General features: G+C 40.3%; 1 protein-coding gene and 1 long non-coding RNA gene across 3 annotated transcripts in view; one reads left to right on the forward strand and one right to left on the reverse strand.

The window, feature by feature from the left end:
• sdk1a (sidekick cell adhesion molecule 1a) overlaps positions 1 to 22,887 on the reverse strand; it is a 744,722-nt gene that overhangs the window by 184,186 nt on the left and 537,649 nt on the right. For both annotated transcript variants that reach the window (XM_072268711.1, XM_072268712.1), the window contains 3 exons: positions 16,642 to 16,789; positions 12,129 to 12,269; positions 2,584 to 2,765 (listed from right to left, as the gene is read on the reverse strand). In XM_072268711.1, coding sequence (XP_072124812.1) covers positions 2,584 to 2,765; positions 12,129 to 12,269; positions 16,642 to 16,789 — 471 coding nt within the window. The remainder of the gene's footprint in view (positions 1 to 2,583; positions 2,766 to 12,128; positions 12,270 to 16,641; positions 16,790 to 22,887) is intronic.
• The window catches only part of LOC140203024 (uncharacterized), a 46,130-nt gene that overhangs the window by 1,053 nt on the left and 22,190 nt on the right, over positions 1 to 22,887 (forward strand). Inside the window, exon 2 of the long non-coding RNA XR_011887266.1 lies at positions 21,639 to 21,834. This is a non-coding gene — a long non-coding RNA (uncharacterized lncRNA). The remainder of the gene's footprint in view (positions 1 to 21,638; positions 21,835 to 22,887) is intronic.

Below are 22,887 nucleotides of genomic sequence, written 5' to 3' on the forward strand. Positions count from 1 at the left end.
CCGTTTAAACCCTTCTCCGCTTGCCTTAGACTTGTGCCTGCTGTTTAGACACCCCAACCCTGCAAAAAAGACTGATCATTCAATGTATCTATGCCTTACGTGATTTGATGAACCTCTCTGAGGTCACTCCCCCAGCCTGCTATACTCCAGGGAAGATGGCCTCAACCTATCCATTGTCTCCTTATAGCTCAAACCCTCCAGTCCTGGTAAAATCCTTGTGAATAAATGAGAATGAAACATTCTCATCGCCCTTAGATTAGAAAACATCAGTGACTCTCCTGCAATAGTGGACAACCATCTGCAGATGCTGCGGTTTCTCCCACTATAACCTGGAAGGAATCTTATTTGCCATTGTGAACAATAACTAATAGCAAAACAGTTCTTACTTTGCTCTGAGAGTGGAATTATAGAGCAATCAACTGACATGTTTCAGTGGGGATGTGCTTAATTAAATGCAGACATTACCCTTACAACTCCGCAAAATGATCGTGTACAATCTGGTTGGATGTAACAGCAGCCAGCAGAAATCATTTTAGGGCCTAACCTGAAATTGGTTTGATCATTCTCCGAATCATTTCTGCTGTGATTCCTTCCTGCTTCTGAACATATGCACAACTGTGCAAGGTTAAGAGTGGGAAACAGCAAGCTCCAATTCAGTGATGTTCTTATTGTTCTTATCAGCATCGCTACTTGTGACACACCAAGGGCTGGAGGAACTCAGTGGGTCAGATATTGATCCTAATTTCCACCTTCTTCCATCTCTTGTGACTCTGCAATAATTAATTGGCTGCTTTGCATCATTGCTAAGTTTTTACACCACATGCCTTTGTCAATATGAGGTGGACAGTACTACAAATAAACATGTATGCCCAAGTTGCAACTTTGGAACTAATACACTACCTGCAATACACAAAGAACCAAGCTCTACTAAGCTTACACTTAATTGAGTTATTTTTGAACAGTAGTGAAACAATGAAAAACTGTAATTTCAAATTAGAAATGCAATGGGGGCCATGACATGGAGTTGCCAGGTGGAACACTCACATAAAAGAAAAGGTGGCAGTGAGATTGAAAGTGCAATTATTTTCCTCTGGTTTAATACCAACCTGCATGAAATCTGACTGGCATAACATTATTTCATAAGTGCTTGGAACCAAGGTAACAGCAAGATAGTTTCTAATATATAAATAACTCAGAGCTTTTTAGTTTCTATGCACACAGGTAAAACAACGTATGGATTTCAAAGTTGACACTTATTGATGTTGTAGTTGCATTGGACACATGTTAATTTTCATTTTAATACTAAATTCTTGTAAATTGCTTCTCTTCATCATTTGAAATGCAAATAAAAATGAAGCATCACACATACAAAACGGTGGGGGATCTCTGCAAGTCAGGCAGCATTTACGGAGGGTCTCGGCCCAAAACAACTGTTTATTCCCCTCCAAAGATGCTCCCTGACCTGTTGACTTCCTCCAGCATTTAGTGTGTATTGCTCAAGATTTCCGGTATCTGCAGAATCTCTTGTGTTGGAAATGAATACTGGCAAAAGGAAAAATGTTCTTGTCAAATGGCCTCAGGGCTCTCCATTTGCTTCTTGAAGACATACACATGATATTGCTAAGATTTAAAGACTGGCAGTATAATCTGTGAGTATTAACTGCTTGCCTGCTGTGACTGGCCTATTCTTCTCAATAACCTTAAAGGCAAATGTATGGTCGGAGCAGATTTCACCCTCTTGCCCTGACTTTTGTGGCTGAACTTTGAGTGCAGTCCTTGTGACCACAAGCGCATCAAAACAATATTACACTTCAAAGTCTCTAAAGTAATGATGAAAAGATAAAGAACTCTGTGATCTGGTTTCTTTCCTCAGATTTAAGGAATTATATGCAGCACTCAAGGGGAAAAATCTCCCTCAGCAATTAATCCCTTAAAAGGACCGAACAGAATAAATGTGATTATAAGATCACAGTTTCTTTTTAAAGTTCAAGTTTAATTGTCATTCAACCACACATAAATACCCATGAATACAGCCGAACGACACAGTGTTCCTCCACTGTTTTCAAAAATTTTCTCCATCAGTTAGTATCCGGATTCTTCTTCACTGTTCTATACCTGAGCAGGGGCTGTTCAGGATCAGGTTCAATTAAAATAGTTTAATTCTTGCATTATAGATTCCTAAAACAACTGAATATGCCGCAGAATATCAGGTAAAACCTTAAAGATACTTGCTATCTCTGCAATGACAGGACTTGGTCTCACAAATGTTGAGAATTTAATTTCACAAGCTGCTGAGAAATTTGACCAATTCCTCTGCAAATTTGTTCTGTTAGTGCCAATCTAATATTAAATGTAAGCTGGGAAAGAGTGTGTAATTTACAAACTTGTATATTTTTGCCCTTCTCACGGAGTGATGGAACACTCCCAGGCATGACATCAATGTCAACATGATCACGTGCCTGGATGCTCACTTTGTTAACGCTTGATGTTAAAAGTACAACGGAAGTCACTGAGAGGAAGGATATCAGGGAGTAAGAAAAGACACAACTTCAAAAAGCCTACCTTTGAAGATCATTTTCTTACCTCCCTGTAACGTGTATTCTGTTACCGCCCTGCTGTGTGCACCAAGACCAGCACTGTTATATGCTGCCACTTGAATTTCGTATTGGGTCCAAATTATGAGGTCTTTAAGTAGGCAGTTGGTCACCTCAGGGCTCGTGATGTTCTTCACCTGGTAGCCACCTGGAAGACCCGCAAGTCGATATCTGCAAAAGCAAAAAAAAAAGATTGGCATCATGGGAACTGATGTGGAAATACATTCATTTCATCTGTACTAAACTACAAATGATAATAGGTAAGCTACAAATGATAATAGTGTACTATGCCATCGGTTTGCAGCAGTTCTGGAAGGGCAACACCAGAGGCAGTATGGTGTGATTGGGGACTTGCCCCTCCCATCAGAGCTGCCCTCCAATGTTTGCTCGGTGGTGCCCTCAGGTGTTTGCTCAGTGGAAGAACAAGCTGGACCAGGACAACATCCAATGCATCATCACTCTACGGGACATGCCATTTAGGCACTAGGACTATATATTTTTTGTGACTGTATATTTCCTGCTATCATAACCATCTATGCTGTATGCTGTTGGTAATATGTTTTGCATCTTGGACTCGGAGGAACACTGTTTTGTTTGGCTATATTCATGTACAGTTGAATGATGATTAAACTTAAACTTGAACTTTAATGCACTGGCATCAGATGTCACAAACACTGCTCCTTGTCCAATATCCATGGCTACTTGATTCATTTCTGTTGCAATCATTAAAACAAAACACAAAAGACAATAGTAATAGTTGAAAACAACAGTATTCTGAGATAATCTTGTAGTACTTCAAAAAAGATACAAAAGCTAGACCTGGATTTTTATGTAACTTTTAAATAGCTTAACTTCATTAATATGACATCCAACTCTTTACAACGCTTTGCATCAAAATGCACCCTACAGTTTTGATTCATGCCATTTATTGTAAAAAGCTTCAGAATCAGAATGAATGATAACCACACAATTAATGGTTTTGAAACTCTTGGTCATTCTGAAATATTTAATATGTTTAATGATTATAACATATGAAGCATAAGATCATAAGACCGTAAGACAGAGGAAGCAGAATTAGGCCATTTGGCCCATCAACCTGAAAAACCACATGCCCAAGTTTAAATGGTTTATTTATGAACAATTTCCCTTGCTTTTCCCAACAGTTTGCTTCCGGGCACGTATATATGCTCCGATGCTGAACTCCTCGTGAAGGAAGGAAAGCTGGGATTACCAATCAGTGAGGGAATTCTCAAAGGGGAGCTGCTACTGACCTGCTTTCCTATTCATTCAATTAAGGGGAAAAGGCACCAGTGATTAAGATATCAGTTAATTTAAAATTTTTGAACTGCACGACTGTCTTAAATGGAAGTCTTTGCAGGCAGTGTGGAAGAGCTAAAAATCTGCCTTGGTCATTCAAGTTGTGGGAGTAAAAAGAAAGTTTAGAAAATTGGAAGGAACAGATAGGGAGATAGATACAGTTCTCAGCAGCTGTGAGCATGATTCCCAGATGCTACTTTGCCTGCAATATTTCAGGGTTAAGGACTCCTCAAACTTAAAGAAGCTGCAATGGGAGGGGAGAGATCCAGTTGTTGTGGTCCCCATGGGATCCAGTGACAAAAATGGACAATGAAGGAGATTCTGCAGAGAAATATGAGCATTCAGCATCCAACTTAAACAAAAACAAAAGTAATAATTTCATTATGTCCAAGCCATCTTCAATCTTGCATAAAATTAGTAAGAACAGGAGATAAATTCAAAGACTAGTGAGTGGAAGAGAGGGGTTTCAATTTATGAGACAGTGGCGTAGTACTGCACACAGGAGGAGATGTCCTGCTAAGGCATAGTCCACAAATCACATTAGGACTATTGCCATTATACATCAGATAACTAGTTCTGAAGGTATACATAGGGTGGTGTGATGGGATGTGGCAAAGGGAACTTTAGACAATTAAAGAGAAAGGAGAAGCAGTCGCCCAAGATAGTTAAATGGGTAATGCTAACAGGCCAGGAAGGAACAAAGCACTTTTATTTAATCTCATAAAATGTGAAAGCAGGGGAATTTTTGGCATAGCACTGAGTGGAACTACTCAAATGACTATATAGCTGTAGTTGAGCTCATTGTGGTTGGAGCACTTTTGGGAGATCTCAAAGCTTCAAATGGATAACCATTCATTGAAGCACATGAGGATTCATTTATAGTCAATGTTATAAAAATAAGGTTCTCAGTCAGCCTTGGGTGTGCCACTGCAGCCATTTCATCAGGGTTCTAACAGCTACTCTTCCTCTTAGCAAACAGAACACAGAACAGTACAGCACAGGAACAAACCCACAATGTCGTGCTGAACTATTTAAGCTGATAGTATCTAATTCCTTTTCTTGCACCTGGTTCATATCACCCCCCCCCCCCCCCAATTCCCTGCTCATTAATCTATCTGTCCAGGAGCCTCTTAAATGCCTCTACTGTATCTGCCTCAACCACCACCCCTGGCAGCATATCCAGGCTGTCCTCTGTGTAAAGCTTGCCCTGCACATCTCCTTTGAACTCTGCACCCCACACCCCCGAGCCATAAACGTATGCCCTCTGGTATCAGACATTTTGATCGAGGGAAGAATGTATCTACTGGCCCAAATCCTAACCCTATCTAAGCCTCTCATAATTTTATAAACGTCTGTCATACCTCTCTTCTGCCAACTGTCCAATCTTTCCTTTTATATACGTACACTCTAATTTAGGCAGCATCCTGGTAAACCTCTTCTGTACCCCTGCTTAGTGAGGGCACACTGTTTCTATAATGGATTAACCAGAACTGAATATAATACTCCAACTGCAGCCTGACCAGACTTTTATGGAGCTGCAGTACGACTTCCTCACTCCTCGACTGAGTGCCTTGATTAATAAAAACAATCGTGCCACAAGCCTTCTTTATCACCATATTGACTTGTGCAGCCGCTTTCAGGGAACTATGGACTTGGACCCCAAGATCCCTCTGTTAATCAGGGCTGTTAAGGGTCCTGTAAGTTATTAACTACTAAGCCGGACCAAATGGTTACAAAGAATTCCATAAAAAGTAACTCCTGTGGGTATAACAATATAATGATATATGAATACAAAAGGAGACTATGCTTCATTGTTGAAGAAGCAAGATATATAATGTAAATAAACAATGCCATTAATAAGCTTTGATGTCTCACATTCCAGTTGCCAGTCCTCTTTCACTAGAAAAAAATTGTAGAAACAGAAACATCAGAATCAATGATCCATGAGTCATATCCATTTCTTTACTTCCAAAGATGTCCTATTATTATGCTGTTCTATTTTCAAAATAACCATGTATTCAGATACTAAAGTCAGCAGGAAATTCAAAGTAACGGATTCATGATGAAATCACCCCTGATGAGCATAAAGAAAATTGCCCTTTTACCTTGTGTGCCTTAGAACCCAACCATCTCCACAGTTAACTCTTCAGCGCAAGGATTCTAATCCTTATGTTGAAAAGGAAACCAAGAGCTGAGATAATGATGCAAAGAGTATCCAAGTAAGTTCCTGAGGTTTAATAGGGTGCACTTTTAAGGGAGCAGAATGCGGCCATCATGCTTCACCATGGTATTTAATCAAAACGAGAAGCAAGCGTGTCTTTACGTAAAATTTTATTGGTGCTATTTCACTTTTAGAATTGACCATGGCATCCAATCAATTGAATCAGTTGAGTTCAATAAGCTCTGAGTATCTACTTGATCAATAACTTCAAGGCTGATTAATGGAAGGTGCTGCTTGTCATGAGTGGATTAACCCCTGTCTGTGGATGGAGCACATAAGTAGCAGGTGAAAAGCAGCCAGGCAGATGTAAATACACACAGGCATTTCAAGCAGAGGGCCATCGTAGTGGATTAAGATCAGATTTAGCAGAATTAGACAAAAAGTGCTATCTTGATGTGGTTGGCATTCTCTTTGTATTCCACGTCACATGTTTCACATCTGCTTTGAGGCTTAGAAATAGAAATATGGTAATAACAACTTCTTTAACTTGTGTTCGCCATTGGGCGTGGAAAACAAAGATATCAAAAAAAAAGAAACATTGACCTTCCCTCTGATGGATTACATAAAGGTGGTAATTGTAGAAACGAAGGTGGATTGGTGGGCTGTGAACCATCTGTCTGTCTGTCTAGGTACCATATCCGATGCAGACATCGGTGACCGTGGTTTTCCATATAGATCTATTCGTCGTTCTTTGGATGACTTTCATTTCCTCGATGTGTAGCCACTTGGCTATGCTTTTGATGTACATAAGCCGAGGTCTTCTTCTAGGTTTACTCCCCTCTATCTTTCCAGAGAGTATGAGTTTTTCTAGTTCATCTTTCCGCATGATGCATCCCAGGAATCTGAGTTGTCTTTCTCTTATTGTTGGTATGAGTGATCGAACTGCTTGGGCTCTTCTGACAACTTCTTCATTTGATGTGTGTGTGGTCCATGATAATTTTAACATTCTCCTCTAGAACCATAATTCAGCTGATTCTAGTCTCCTTCCCATTGCTGGAGAAATGGTCCAGCATTCACTTCCATAAATCAGGATAGAATAAATGTAGCACTGCCGTATTCTGTTTTTAGTCTGCGTGCTCATCTTTCTGTCAGTTAATATGGTCTTCATTTTTTGGAAACCTTCTTTCGCCATTGCTATTCTGTATTTGATATCTGCGTCGCACCTGCCATTACTTGTTATTACGCTGCCAAGATATCTGAATCTGTTGACTTTTGTTGAATTTGTGAACCATAAGGCTTTGAATTCCATGAGAATCTGCAAGCTACATGACTGTGCCTGACAAAACTCTTCTTTTACACAGCTTGGCATTAGGTTGTACTACATAGTACTAGAAATGGTCTGGCAAGTGTGGATTGGGGCAGGTTGTTTTCTGGAAAAGGTGTACCTGAAAAGTGGGAGGCCTTCAAAAATGAAATTTTGAGAGTACCAAGCTTGTATGTACCTGTCAGAATAAAAGGTAAAGATAACAAGTGTAGGGAACCTTGGTTTTCAAGAGATATTGAGGCCCTGGTTAAAAGAAAAAACAAAGTGCATAGCAGCTATAGGCAAGGAGGATCAAATGAGGTTCTTATGGAGTACTGGAAATGCAAGAAAACACTTAAGAAAGAAATCAAGAAGGCTATAAGAAGACATGAAGTTGCTGTAGCAGACAAGGTAAAGGAGAATCCTAACGGATTCTACAGGTATATTAAGAACAGAAGGATTGCAAGGGACAAAATTAGTCTTCTGGAAGACCAGAATGGTAATCCATGTGTGGAGCCAAAGCAGATGGGGAGATTTTAAATGCATTCTTTACATCTGTACTTAATCAGAGCCTACAGAAGTGAAGCAAAATGGCATCAACATCGTAGACCTTGTACAGATTACAGAGGGGAAGGTGTTTGCTACCCTGAGGCAAATCCTGATAGATAAATGCCCAGGGCCTGCAAAATGTTCCCTTGGACCTGACTGGAGGCAAGTGCAGAAATTGCTGGGGCCCTAGCTGAGATACTTAAAATATCCTTAGCAACAGGAGAGGTACCAGAGGATTGAAGGATAGCCAATACTGTCCTGCTGTTTAAAAAATGCTCTAAGCAGAAACCAGGGAATTATAGGCCAATGAGCCTGGCATCAGTTGTGCGAAAATTATTGGAAGGTTTTCTAAGGGACCAGATATACAAGTATTTGGATAGGCATGGACTGATTGATGATAGTCAGCGTGGCTTGGTGCTTGGTAGGTCATGTCTAATCAATCTTATGCAGTTTTTTAAGGAAGTTACCGGGAAAGTGGATGTTGCCTACATGGACTTTAGTAACATATTTGACAAGGTCCCATATAGGAGGCTGGTCAGGAAGGTTCACCTACTTGGCATTCAGGATGAGGTAGTAAGCTGGATTATACATTGTTTTTGTGGGAGAAGCCAGTGAATGGTAGTAGATGTTGCCTCTCTGACTGGAGGCCTCTGACTCTGGTGTACCACAGGGATCAGTGCTGGATCTTTGGTTATTTGTCATCTATATCAATGATCTGGATGATAATGTGGTGAACTGGATCCACAAATCCACAAATTTGTGGATGACACCAAGGTTAGGGGTGTAGCGACAATCAGGAAGATTATCATGGCTTGCAGAGCGATCTGCATCGGCTGGAAAAATTAGCAGAAAAATGACAGATTGAATTTAATGCAGACAAGAGTGAGGTTTTGCACTTTAGTAGGACCAACCAGGGTAGGTCTTAAACAGTGAACGGTAGGGCACTGAGGAGTGTGGTAGAAGAAAGACATCTGGGAATACAGGTCCATAACTTGTTGAAAGTGGTGTCACAGGTAGACAGGATTGTAAAGAAAGCTTTTGGCATATTGGCCTTCATAAATCAATGTACTGATTACAGGAGATGGGGCGTTATGTTGAAGTTGTATAAGGCATTGGTGAGGCCTAATTTGGAATATTGTGTGCAGTTTTGGTCATCTATCTACAGGAAAGATGTAAACAAGGTTGAAAGAGTGCAGAGAAAGTTTACAAAGATGTTGCCGGTTCTGGAGGATCTGAGTGATAAGGAAAGACTGAATAAGTTAGGACTGTATTCTTTAGAATGTAGAAGATTGAGAGATATGATTGAGGTGTATAAAATTTACTTTACTTTATTGTCGCCAAACAATTGATACTAGAGCATACAATCATCACAGCAATATTTGATTCTGTGCTTCGCGCTCCCTAGAGTACAAATCGATAGTAAACAGTAAAAATTTAAATTATAAATCGTAAATAGAAAATAGAAAAGGGAAGGTAAAGTAGTGCAAAAAAACCAAGAGGCAGGTCCGGATATTTGGAGGGTACGGCCCAGATCCGGATTTTGAGGGGCATAGACAGGGTAAGCGCAAGCCGGCTTTTTCTACTGAGGTTGGGTGGGCTACAACTAGAGGTCATGGGTTAAAGATGAAAGTTGAAAAGTTTAAGGGGAACATGAGGAGAAACACCTTTGCCTAGAGGGCCATGAGAGTGCGGAATAAGCTGCCAGCACGTGGTCTGTGCTAGCTCGATCTCAACGTTTAAGAGAGGTTTGGACAGTTGCATGGATAGTAGGGATATGGAGAGCTGTGGGCCAGGTGCAGATCATTGGAGTAGGCAGTTTAAATGGTTTTGGCATTGACTAGATGGGCTGAATAGCCTGTTTCTGTGCTGTACTTCTCTATGACATGCAAGTACAAAGGTACTGCTGGTGCCATCTTCCTCTCTGATTTTCCTCTTTCTTCTGATGTTCATCCTTGTCTTCTGTTTCCTCACTGACCTCTCTTCATTTCTGCTCTCTTCTTTGGATGCACTTGACCACAAGTTCTCGTTGCCTGTTTGCCAAGTTGTGCCTTTTGTTACAAGTAACAGCTGGTAAGGTGGGCAGCGAAAACACATTTTAAAGTGGTTAACAGCAGTCACAACTGAACTCCTTCAACTGCCATATTTTTTCATTGTAGTGTCCCTCATAGTGACTAGAGAGGACACAAGAATGAAAATCCAGGGAGAGCCTTTCACCCCAGTTTTAATCAATAGGTAGCTATGATTGCCCCTTAATAAATAAATTATACACAGCTGGCCCCTTAATAAATAAATTATACACAGCTGTAGAATACTCAAGGAAGTATTGACCTGGGGAAGCTCCTCCCTTGATCTGAACACTGAGTGAACAGAAGCCCTTGCAACACATGAAGAGCTCTGAGATCTGAAAGGGAGCTCAAGTTGCAACATGCAAGTAGTCTATGGCAGCCTGACTCTGGGAGAGTCTCCACTGCTGGCAGCTCATGGCATTACTCCATTTTAGCAGCTCGACTAAAGATATAATAAATTATTTTGCTTAGAGTATGGTGAATTAACAACCTACCCAATATTGTAGAGAGCAGCAAACTGTGTGCAAGGGCAAAGCATCGAAACAGCAACTTAAGAATAAGGCATAGGGTGCAGAAGGTTCTGATGATAGCTACCTTGATAATCAGTAGCCTCTGTAAATACTGCTCTTTATGGAGATCCAGCCTGAAAAATGCAACACTAAAGAATTTGGCATTGATGAGAGCTGCCTCCCTGGGGTCTCTGTGCAAGTCTGCCACACCCCCAATGCCAGTGCTCCAGTTCCAGTTTCTGGCAACGGTGGTATCAGCTCATCCCTCTGCAATTGGACCTTGGACTTTCTGACTAACAGATCCCAATCAGTTAAGTTAGACAACCTCTCCTCCTCCACTCTCACCCTGAAAACTGGCATGCCTCAAGGCATGTGTGCTGAGCCCTCTTCTCAGCGAGTTGTTTGTTATGTCTCCCCTCTCACTGTGAAACGGGGACACCTCTTTTTTCCTTATTTTGGGGGGGGAGAGAGAGGGAGGAGAGAGAGAGAGAGAGAGAAGGTGGTATGTTGAATTATCGGGTAAATGAGTAGTCTTTGGGGTACTGCAAGTCTGTCTCTTTACTGACACTTTGCAGCACACTTGAGAGCTTGGTAGAGGGCACTGATGCTTTTTTGCTGGTGGGGGGGGCATTGCCTTGCTCCTGCTTGTGCGTGGGAGGGGGGAGCTGGGGGGGCTTTAGGGTTCTGTCATTCATTCTTTGATTGAGAATGTGAAAAGCTGGAACTGCTGAGCTGATAGTGTTATGAAGGTGAGGTTGGTCTGTGAATGAAGGACAGTCACATTATGGAATAATATGAGTTAAGTTCACATTGCGATGTTGTAAAACAGCACTACAAAACTACTGACGTCTTTTGATGCCCATTCAGTAGTGAATACACCTCACACGATTGAGCAGAACCACTCTGAGCAATATCCAGCTAAACTTCTGCAATGACTAAAAACACCTGGGATAATTCCAAAATGGAAAAAATATCACATTTCAATCACTGATAAAAATATTATGCCAGCAACTCCCGGGTGGCATTTTCATTCTGTCAGCCCAAGCTTAATTTAAACTTGGATCCCAGAGGTGCCAGAATACTATATTAATCTGCAGTACAAAAACACCTTTAGAATTGTATTAAAAATCATGTGTAGTAAGAAATCCAACTGCAACTCAAAAACAAAACCTGTGTAAAGTGTTTATTTTCCACAAAAATAACATCAATTGCACTGAAGTGCGATTTCTAATGCTATTCTTAACCTGGACTCTGAAATTTTATCAGAACTTTGGTTTCCAAATTAAATCACATCAGGTCATAGAGCATTAAAACAGAGAATAGGGGGCCCATCTATTCCATGCCGAGCTATTATTTTGCCTAGGCCCATCGACCTGTACCTGTACCATACCCCTCCCATCCATGTGCTTATCTAAACTTATAGATGTCTTTTTCCACCTATTATTTTTGTTCAAGAAAATAATATCACAGTGTATGATCACAGTGTAAATTTTTAATGTTTTGCAAATTACATTTCTATATCTTTCCTCCAAATTTCTCTGTTAGCAATTTTCTGATGTGAATTCCACTTATTTTCAGTGGAAATTCAAAGTTTTATGTGTAGGGAGACATTAATATTTCACTTCGTACCTGAGAATGTAACCTTTGAGGACGCCGTTGACCTCTTGCTCTGGAGGAGGCTGCCACTGCACCATTATGGATTGATTTGTTCGACCACTGGCCATAATGTTCTGTGGAGGAGCACTAGGTGGTTCTTCTGGTAATAGCAGCCTGTAATCAAGTGCATTACATGAGGAATTAAAATACAGATACATTGTTCACAAAATTTATGAAATAGAAGGCTAAAAATACTTCTGATATTTTACATAAATAATCACCTTCAGAAGCAGGAGTACTGCAGTGTAAGAAGAAATATAATAGCTGCCCATGCCTCTGATTTTTAATAGTGAGGGGCAGTATTGCCTTTCAGGGTGTTTCTGAACATAGCTTTGTTTTTAATTCTTCAAGAATTTCTTAAAAATTTTGGATTTGGTGTTGAAAATGTTTAAATTGTTGCAGAAGTCATATTGTTGAGCAATATTTATGACAGGTTAAAAGAAAATCTATTTGTACCTGTACAGGGGTGTCCAGGTTACAAAAGACCTGCCCTATGAAATCCAACTTCATGCAAATTCTTCTAGACTTCCCTGTCAGGTAGAGTACTTGAATCTCTTCATTAGGAAACACCAATAGAGCTCACCCAGAGAAAAGGCCAGTGCCTTCTCCAAGCTCTGCTTCAGTTTTTGAAGAATTGAATTGAATTCAATTGACTTTATTACTTACATCCTTCACATACATGAGGAGTAAAAACCTTTACGTTACGCCTCTGTCTAAATGTGCTATGTGCAATTTATAGTAATTTGTAATAAATAGTATGTACAACAGGACAGCCAATATAACATAGAAATACAACTGAACCAGCATGAATTAATCAGTCTGATGGCTTGGAGGAAGAAGCTGTCCCGGAGACTGTTAGTCCTGGCTTTTATGCTGCGGTACTGTTTCTCAGCTTGTAGCAACTGGAACAGTTTGTGGTTGGGGTGACTTGGGTTCCCAATGATCCTTTGGGCCCTTCTTACACACCCGTCTTTGTAATTGTCCTGAATAGTGGGAAGTTCACATCTACAGATGCACTGGGCTGTCCGCACCACTCTCTGTAGAGTCCTGTGATTGAGGGAAGTACAGTTCCCATACCAGGCAGTGATGCAGCCAGTCAGGATGCTCTAAGCCGTCTCTCATCAGCACACACTTTCTTTTATTAAATGAAAATAAAATGCTCAGCTTTCTTGCTTGTTAGCAGATCAGATTCCCCACTCCATCCTCAACAAATTCCTCACCATCACCCCACTCCTGGCTACATCTAGGCAAAGATTTATCACAGTTCACTTGCTGGTAAGAACTCCTATTGCCAACATTGACCATTCTTATTGCACTCTTTGTAAGTCAGTTCCCAAGGACTGCTGAGGCTAAAGGTTTCACACTACAATTCTGGGGGAAATCATTTACTTCTGATTTACGGAAATTTCAGTTTACAGACATTTCTGAGAACAGAATCCTTATACAACCCAGGTTCCTGCTATATTCAGAGAAGGCCATGTGAGTGTAAACAGCTGTTGCTTGTCTTGTATGCATGAACTTACCAAGACTGAAAAAACAGCCAAAGGCATTTATTTTGTATTGATAAAAAATGATATTATTGGTTTCGCTGCATTGCATAATTAATGACATCATTAATTGGACTGGGTCTCGTGCTGCACAATAATTAATGTTGACTTACAACTATGCAAAGAATGGAAAGATATGGCATTGTGTAAGCAGAAGGGGTTAGTTGTTTTAGGCATTTATTTACTAGTTCGGCACAACATCATGGGTTCTGTGCCGTACTCCCACATCCCAAAGATGAAGCCTTTGTACGTTAATGCTGGCTGGTGCATTAATTACACCAAGTGCAGTGGATGGTAGAAGAATATGGGTGGAGTTCATGGAGATGAGAGATCTGATCCTTGAGGCATCCTCTGTGTTAAAGAAAATGAGAAAATATGAGTTAACCATGTAAATTATTTTGAATCTCTGCTGAGTGAATGGATTGCCAAAGCCATTCTTCTGATCTCCTCATTGCGCACGGTGATAGATATAAGTGAGGGTGATGTAAAGAGGAGAATCTTCAACCTTCACAATTAAGCACATTAAGGTGCAAAATGTCAATGTCTTACAACGCGCATAACTAAACAGGCCAACAAGTAGTCAAAAACAACATGTTTGTTCTGCATAAGCAAGTGATATATCATCTGGCATATTGTTCGAAAAGGGAGGAAAGAATTCTGTCAAATACTTAATTAAAATTCATTTGGCCTGCATACATGTAGCTTAATGTCTCTGTTAGCTGTTTGATGAATACAAAAGGGACATTCAATCCTGCATTCTCTTCTATGATAACATCACATTTTTTAGTCAGCTAAGACTGATGCAGAAAGAAAACCATTATGCCCAACTGGATCATGCTAGAGTTGGGATACAATCCAAATTGTCTTCAATCCTACTTGATATAATTGAAATAATACCCATGTTTTCACTTATAATAATCATATCCAAACCACCTTTAATATATCCATGCTTACTAATTGTGAGTGAGTAATAAATGCCCCATTTTGACCATGTAAGCACAGTTGTTTCCTCTGAATTGACCACCAAATTGTTAGTGTCTATCTATTAATAGCCTCTAGCATTGCTCTTTAGCAGGCTCCTTACTCTTGAGGACCAAGAGTACGATGTTCAGCAATGCTTCTGTTTATTCATCTGTTGTAGGAATCACAGACAATGCTCAATGTCACTGATCTATGAAGATGGTAGCTCGCAGCTTTCTTGAAGCTTTACAGATGGTGGGTGGGATTCCCAATGCTGTTTGGACCGAATCCCAGAATCTTAACCAAATTACAATGAAGACAGAACAATACTTTTCCAACATCCAAGGGTGTACAATTCAGAGAAGGATTTGTAGGTGGTGTTGTTTCTATGTACTTAGCTGTCCCATTCTTTAGTGGCAGATAATGTGGGTTTGGGATTTCAAGTTGAAGCTTTGGCAAGTTACCGCAGCACATGTTGTGGAGGTTACATAGGGCAAACTAATGACAGGATTGAACATTTGGGCTAATGGAAGGGGTGCTGATCAGGTGGATAACAGTGAACTTTTTGGATGTTATTACTACTGCAATTACTCCATATACTCCTTACTTGTGCCCTGTATGCAAATACAGATTTTGGAGAACCGAGGGGATGAGTCACTCAGTATAGGATATTACTTCTCTGAGCTGATCACATCAACAGATAAGTCTTGCTCCCTTGTCACCCATTCTTGCCACCTCACTGTTGATCTCTTTGCTTGAATCACTCCATCCACAACCTACTTGCACTCTGCATGAACATGAACAGAACTTTAACCTTTCACAGGGGTTTTAACCTCAGGACCACTTGATTTCCTCTGGACCCCTCCCATCCGCTGTTGAAATTCATCTCCGTGGCTACATTGATTACTTCATCTTTGGAAGAGATGTTAAACAACACCCTCTTCTGCACTCTAGGTTGAATGCAAAAGATCCTATGAAACCTCTTGAAGACAAGAAGGTTTTGCGTGTTTAGGCCAAAATTTAACCATGGACAAACCAGTTCTGGGTTGTTCTTTAATGTTCTCCTTCTCCCATTGCCTATTATCATCAGAAAATTAATCATGGCAAAATAAAATCACATATATATAGTTCTCCATTAATCCCATTCATTTATCAGCAAGATCCTTGAAAGTTTCACTCATTCCTGCTTCTTAACAATGTTATTAATTCTGTGCACAGCCACATTGTACATCACATTGATCAATGTTCCAGCCATATATCCTTTTCTAAACTCATCCACTAGCACTCTATAGAAGACACAGCCTTTAGTTGCATTAACTTCTATATTTCTGAACTTCCTTCCTAAATTTGTACCAAGCTTCAGCTCAAAAACATTTTCAGTTTCCCAAAATTTACAAAATACATTAAATCTACCCAAGTCATTATTTCACTTCTGAAGTTAGTGTAGTATTTCCCACACTCCAATTGTGACTAGACTTCAAGAATACTTCAATTTCTGTAAAGTATTTGGTAGATCCTGAAGATGGAAAGATGGTGTATTAATAATTTCTTTTCTTCAAGGTATAAATGGGGAACACTTTGCACTAAATTAACCAAAGCTATGCTCCTTGCTTTTGTTTTTATTCGTTGGGATACTTTGGAGGAATTGATCTTCATAATTACGCAGATGTTCAGAGACATCACCTGCATTCCAAGCTGAACCTCTAGTATTCTGTTGATGTTCAGATAAAAACATATAAACATTTTATATATATATATATATATATATATATATATATATATACTGTATATACTTAATGCACATAAAATATCTTTAAATAGATTCGCTCAGTAAGGGTAGTGTGCAGCATATTGAAAAATTAAAATGATGAAAAATATAGCAATGCTTCACTGCGTTGGGGTATACTGTATTAATCCTATGCATCAAACTAAATATAGAACTGATTAAACTTTGCTTTCTCTATTGGAAAAGAGTGTACCTGTTGGTTTCAGCGCTATACTGCCCTTTCCCCAGCTGATTCACGGCGCAGATTCGGAACTGGTACGAGCGAGCTGATGTCAATCCATTCACAGTAACGTGCACTACATCAGGATTAATATTCGATAACTGTACCTTCCATGGAGAATCTATAGGATATAAAAAAAGTAGAATGCCCCAAGGATGAAATAGCACATCAGTTATGTAAAATACAACTCATGTCAACAAACTTAATTGTATTTTAATGAAAAAATTCAACACATTTGTTTTTTTTATTGTTTTATTAATTAGTTACCCAGCCTAAGATTCCACTAATCAATAATCAACTACAATTAGAAAAAAAAACATAACAGCTTAACTGAGATAAGGAAAATATGCAAAATTTGTGATTTTGGCCCTGCATCCTACCTTGTGTGTGCAAGTATGTTGATACATTATTGCTTAATACTGCCAGGCTGCCATTCGTTCATTTTATTATTCAGGAGAACATTTGACACAGCTATCATCAATATTATTCACAACAACAATGACTCATACACTAATGGTGCCTTTAACACAATGAGAAGCTCCGTTACTTGGTCAGTGCATTACCAAAATGAATTTTAGCACTGATGTCCAATGACTGGTTCAATACATAAATTTTAAATAAAATCTGTCAGTACTAGAAATACTTAGGGATCATTTCTAGTGAGAGAAAAGGCATTCACAGTATTTTCTGGTAAATGACCTTTGGACAGACATGGAAAAAGTTTTAAACAGATTTAAAGTGCATCAAACAGTTGAAGTCGGTTGAAAGGGAGAATAAACAAAAGCGAAAGTACATTGATCAATTGAAAGTTAGGACAGATTAAGTGATAAAAGTGACAATGTTGTGTGATGAAATAGGATGGTAATGGGACAAGTAAGGAAGTATGGTTATTGGAGATGTTAATGATGAAAGAAGAAACAGTATTTGAAATTCCCAGAAGAAAATATTGTGAAACAGCAGTGCTCCAGGTGCTGATTATTTGAAATTGCTGAGTCCAGAAGCTGGTACAGTGTGTTAACGGTAGAAAAACTTCATTCGAACAGGGACAATGGCTGAGAACGAAGAAGTCAGGAGGGGAAGGGAGAATTAAAGTGGCAGAATCACTATTGCAGACTGAACAGTGAAAGGGTTACCAATACTTTATTCTAACAATAGTGGTTCTTGCTGTAATGTACCTATTTTGTTTAGCTTAGAATTCGGAGGTTTGGTAGAATAAACAGAAAATGTAAAGGCATCATGTTTATTTACTCATGCACACATCCAGTTACACAAATAGACAGAAATAATCAGAAATATTTCAGACAACACACACAGAATGCTGGCGGAATGCATTTCCAGCACCTGCAGTTGCACCAGCGTTTTGTGTGCGTTGCCTGAATTTCCAGCGTCTGCAGATTTTCTTGCGTTTGCATCTTTAAAAATATTTCAGAAATGGTGATAATTTAGAAAAACTTATATTAATACCCTGTTAATTTTTAGATTGCACACCACTCTCACATTATAATGCCTTCAGATTTATACTGGAATGGCCTGGCTTTTTAATATTTCACGGACAGCAAGCATAGGCCAATGGGTGTCTGGTACAAGGCCTTTTCCACACGTTGCATATACTTCCTTTGTCTGAATGTCTTGCATTGCTAAACAATACACATTATGAATATATCTAAAAACTTGTCAAATTACTTCAGCTGAGCTTAAAAGACCATAAGGCCATAAGACATAGGAGTAGAATTAGGTCATTTGGTTCATCGCGTCTGCGCCGCCATTTAAACATGGCCAATCCTTTTTCTCTCCCCCCTCTTCAGCCCCTTCTCCCTGTAACCTTTGATGCCATGTCCATCATAGATAAGTCACCGGGACCGGATGAGATATACCCCAGGCTACTGTGGGAAGCGAGGGAGGAGACTGTTGAGCCTCTTGCGATGATCTTTGCATTATCAATAGGGACTGGGGAAGTCCCGGAGAGTTGCAAATGTTGTTCCCTTCTTCAAGAAAGGGAGTAGAGATAAAGATCAGTGAGTCTGACTTCAGTGGTGGGCAAATTGTTGGAGAAGATCCTGAGAGGCAGGATTTATGAGCATTTGGAGAGACATAATCTGATTAGGGATAGTCAGCATGGCTTTATCAAGGGCAGGTCGTGCCTTACGAGCCTGGTTGAACTCTTTGAGGATGTAACAAAACACATTGATGAAGGTAGAGCAGTGGATGTAGTGTATATGGATTTCAGTAAGGCATTTGATAAGGTTCCCCATGTAAGGTTCCTTCAGAAATTAAGGAGGCATGGGATCCATGAAGACCTTGCTTTGTGGATCCAGAATTGGCTTGCCCACAGAAAGCAAAGGTTGGTTGTAGATGGTTCATATTCTGCATGCAGGTTGGCGACCAGTGGTATGCTGCAGGGATCTGTTCTGGGACCCCTCCTCTTTGTGATTTTTATAAATGACCTGGATGAACAAGTAGACGGGTGGGATAGAAAGTTTGCTGATGACACAAAGGTTGGGGTGTTGTGGATAGTCTGGAGGGTTGTCAGAGGTTATAGTGGGACATCGACAGGATGCAGAACTGGGCTGAGAAGTGGCAGATAGACTTCACCCAGATGTGTGAAGTGGTTCATTTTGGTAGATCAAATTTGAAGACAGAATATAATATAAATGGTAAGACTCTTGACAGTGTTGAGGATCTGAGAGATCTTGGGGTCCATGTCCGTATGACACTCAAAGCTGCTGCACAGGTTGACAGCGTTGTTAAGAAGGCGTATGGTCTGTTGGCATTCATCAAACATGAGACTGAGTTCAAGAGTCAAACCCCACTTGGAGTACTGTGTTCAGTTTTGGTCTCCTCACTACAGGAAGGATGTGAATACTGTAGAGACAGTGCAGAGGAGATTTACAAGGATGTTGCCTGAATTGGAGGGCGTACCTTATGAGTAGGTTGAGTGAACTTGGCCTTTTCTTCTTGGAGCAAAGGAGGATGAGAGGTGGCCTGATAGAGGTGGACAAGACGATGAGGGGCATTGGCCGTGTGGATAGCCAGAGGCTTTTTCCCAAGGCTAAAATGGCTAGCACGAGGGGGCATAGTTTTAAGGTGCTTGGAAATAGGTACCAAGGGGATGTCAGGGGTAGGCTTTTCACACAGAGTGGTGGATGTCTGGAATGCACTGCCAGCGGTGGTGGTAGAAGCAGATACAATAGGGTCTCCTAAGAGCCTCTTAGTTAGGTACATGGAGTTTAGAAAAATAGAGGGCTATGCACTAGGGAAATTTTAGGTAGTTTCCAGAGTAGGTTACATGGTCGGCATACCATTGTGGGCCGAAGGGCCTGTAATGTACTGTAGATTTCTATATTCTATGTCCAATCAAGCTCTGCCTTAAATACACCCAACGACCTAGCCTCCACAGCTGCCTGTGGTAATAAATTCCACAAATTCACTGCCCTCTGGCTAAAGAAATTTCTCTGCATCTGTTTTAAATGGACACCCCTCTATCCTGAAGCTGTGCCCTCTTGAACTAGACACCCCACCATGGGAAACATCCTTTCCATATCTACACTGTCTAGGCCTTTCAACATTTGAAAGGTTTCAATGAGATTCCCCTCCCCCCCCCCGCCCCTCATCCTTCCGATGGTTATGGCCCGAATTGAGATGCATTATTGTTTGATGGTCAGTGCATTTTCATTTTTTAACTTTCAACCCACAGACATAAAGAAATTGACCATGACTGTAATTCAAATGTATAGGTTTTTTTCAGAATTGGTAGGTACATTTAGTAGCAATCCCTGCAAAACTCCAAATCCTGCAATCACTCAGTTGCAGCAGTTAATATTCTTACATAATAGACTGCTACGACAATTAATTTCATTTATTTGGCTCTGTTTGGTAGAAAGAGAGACTAAGCATTCATCTAATATCAGACATTCCCTGAAAGTTTAGAATTCTAAACATGTGACTTATCTCAGATCAACTTGCTGACTAAGTTAAATTCTGTCATGGTTTCTGGAATTTTAGTCTGATGCACAAAAAAGGGAAGTCAGTAATTTCAGAACTGTAAAGGTGGCAAACCACAAATTAAATTTATTTTGCCTGTCCTTTGGACATGTATATATTTGCTTCCATAAAAAATCTGCACTATCAAATCAAAATTAAATCCACTCACATCTCATCCATCAGTTTAAGTCATCACCAGCAGTCATATTAATGTTGTTAGGAGATAATTAAGGCAGGGAAGAAATGCTTTCCAGTGAGCTCCGTAAAATCTGCATCTTTGCAAGATCAGTGGAAAGTACTGCTTGGTTACCATGACCTGGAATTTAACTGGCATGGTAAAAGCCTGTTAAACAGTCATATTGTAGAGGGAGGGGTGGGGATTGGTCAACGAGTATCTTGCTTGTCTGTCATTTTTCTCTTTTGTCCCTACTTATTTAATTTTTTAAATACATTTCTTATTGTAATTTATGGATTTTAAAATTATTATAGAAACATAGAAAATAGGTGCAGGAGTAGGCCATTCGGCCCTTCGAGCCTGCACCACCATTTATTATGATCATGGCTGATCATCCAACTCAGAACCCTGCACCAGCCTTCCCTCCATACCCTCTGATCCCCGTAGCCACAAGGGCCATATCTAACTCCCTCTTAAATATAGCCAATGAACTGGCCTCAACTGTTTCCCTTGGCAGAGAATTCCACAGATTCACCACTCTCTGTGTGAAGAAGTTTTTCCTAATCTCAGTCCTAAAAGGCTTCCCCCTTATCCTTAAACTGTGACCCCTCGTTCTGGACTTCCCCAGCATCAGGAACAATCTTCCTGCATCTAGCCTGTCCAATCCTTTTAGGATTTTATACGTTTCAATCAGATGTATGTATTACAATAAACTGAGTGGAGGTAAAGATGGCACCAAAGGGCAACTTCTCCCAGCTCATCAGCGAGACAGTTAAATTCTTCCTATTCTAATGTCTTTATTTTCCTTTTCAAGGTGGTTAGGGTTCTATCATGATCTCTGATCTACAGTGACACTCAAACACTGCAGTTCTGCACAACGGCACGTTCCCATTCTTGGAGCTCACCGATCGGCTGCGTTTTGGTATGTCCAGGTTCGGCCTGAAGTCGGGCGGCTTCAGACCCTGCGCAGCTCTATGGACACGAATTTTCACCAGTGTTGCATACTAAAGGTAACAGGAGCCGGAACATCGAAGACAGTGAGAGTGGCTGTCAGAGGGGTCTGCACTGGGTAATCAATTTGCTGATTCTCAAGTCAGAGAACTTAAAATAAAAAAAAAATGCTTCGGACTGACTGTAACATTGAAACAGCAAATGTCTCCCCTGTCACTGTGGACTGAGTTCTGTCTCTCCCTTGTTAGTGAGAGAGAGAGAGAGAGAGGGTACCTGTGGGATGTTGAAATGTTGGAGTGAACAGTTTTTGAGGGACTGTAGAATATGGTATCTCTTTGGGAGCTTTGCAGTTGCTTGCAATGGTGGGTGATGGGAATGCTGATGCTTTATGCTAGAAATAATTTGGGGGAGGGGGAGGGTGAAGGACGAGTTATTAACTTCAAACTTTCTGCATAATCACTCAAAGAGTTGAACTGCACGTGCATGTAACAAGAGCTATATAACTCATCTTCTTCTACCTTAGGCCACAAACTTATCAATCACCCCTGCTGTGGACCACTTTCTGGAGGTCCAAGACGCCGACTTCTACAAAGAAGGGATCCGTATGCTCCACGACCGCTGGACTAAGTGTGTAAATGTAGGAGGGGACTATGTTGAAAAATAAATGTGCTAGGGTTTCTAAAATTGACTCCTTCTACCTTAGGCCATGAACTTATCAATCAACCCTCATATGTTAGTGATCTTTAGATTACTCAGAAGGATGCCATTAACTTGTACAGAAGTAGATTTCATAAGCATTGCAAGCCTGCTTCTGTATGTGAACATGAGGAACAGCAGTCACAGGTTGCATGGTGTTGGATGCTGCTGGGTGCTACACATATTAATCAGTTACATGGAAAGCCCGGGAATGAAAATCACACACTCTGTGCAGCTTGTGCAACGTTCCTAACTTTCATTAACATTTACTTCTCATGGAATCTGAACTGCTGGCTCAGACAAAGTATTACAATATCCAAAGTATCTGCTACATATCGGAAGGTATTGCAAAGCTAGATGCCAGTGTTTCCAATGGATACTTGACCAATAAGAGAGTAATGAAAGTGCCATCTGAT

Source organism: Mobula birostris, chromosome 9 (assembly GCF_030028105.1).
Source record: "Mobula birostris isolate sMobBir1 chromosome 9, sMobBir1.hap1, whole genome shotgun sequence".
In the NCBI taxonomy this organism is placed as follows: domain Eukaryota; kingdom Metazoa; phylum Chordata; class Chondrichthyes; order Myliobatiformes; family Myliobatidae; genus Mobula; species Mobula birostris.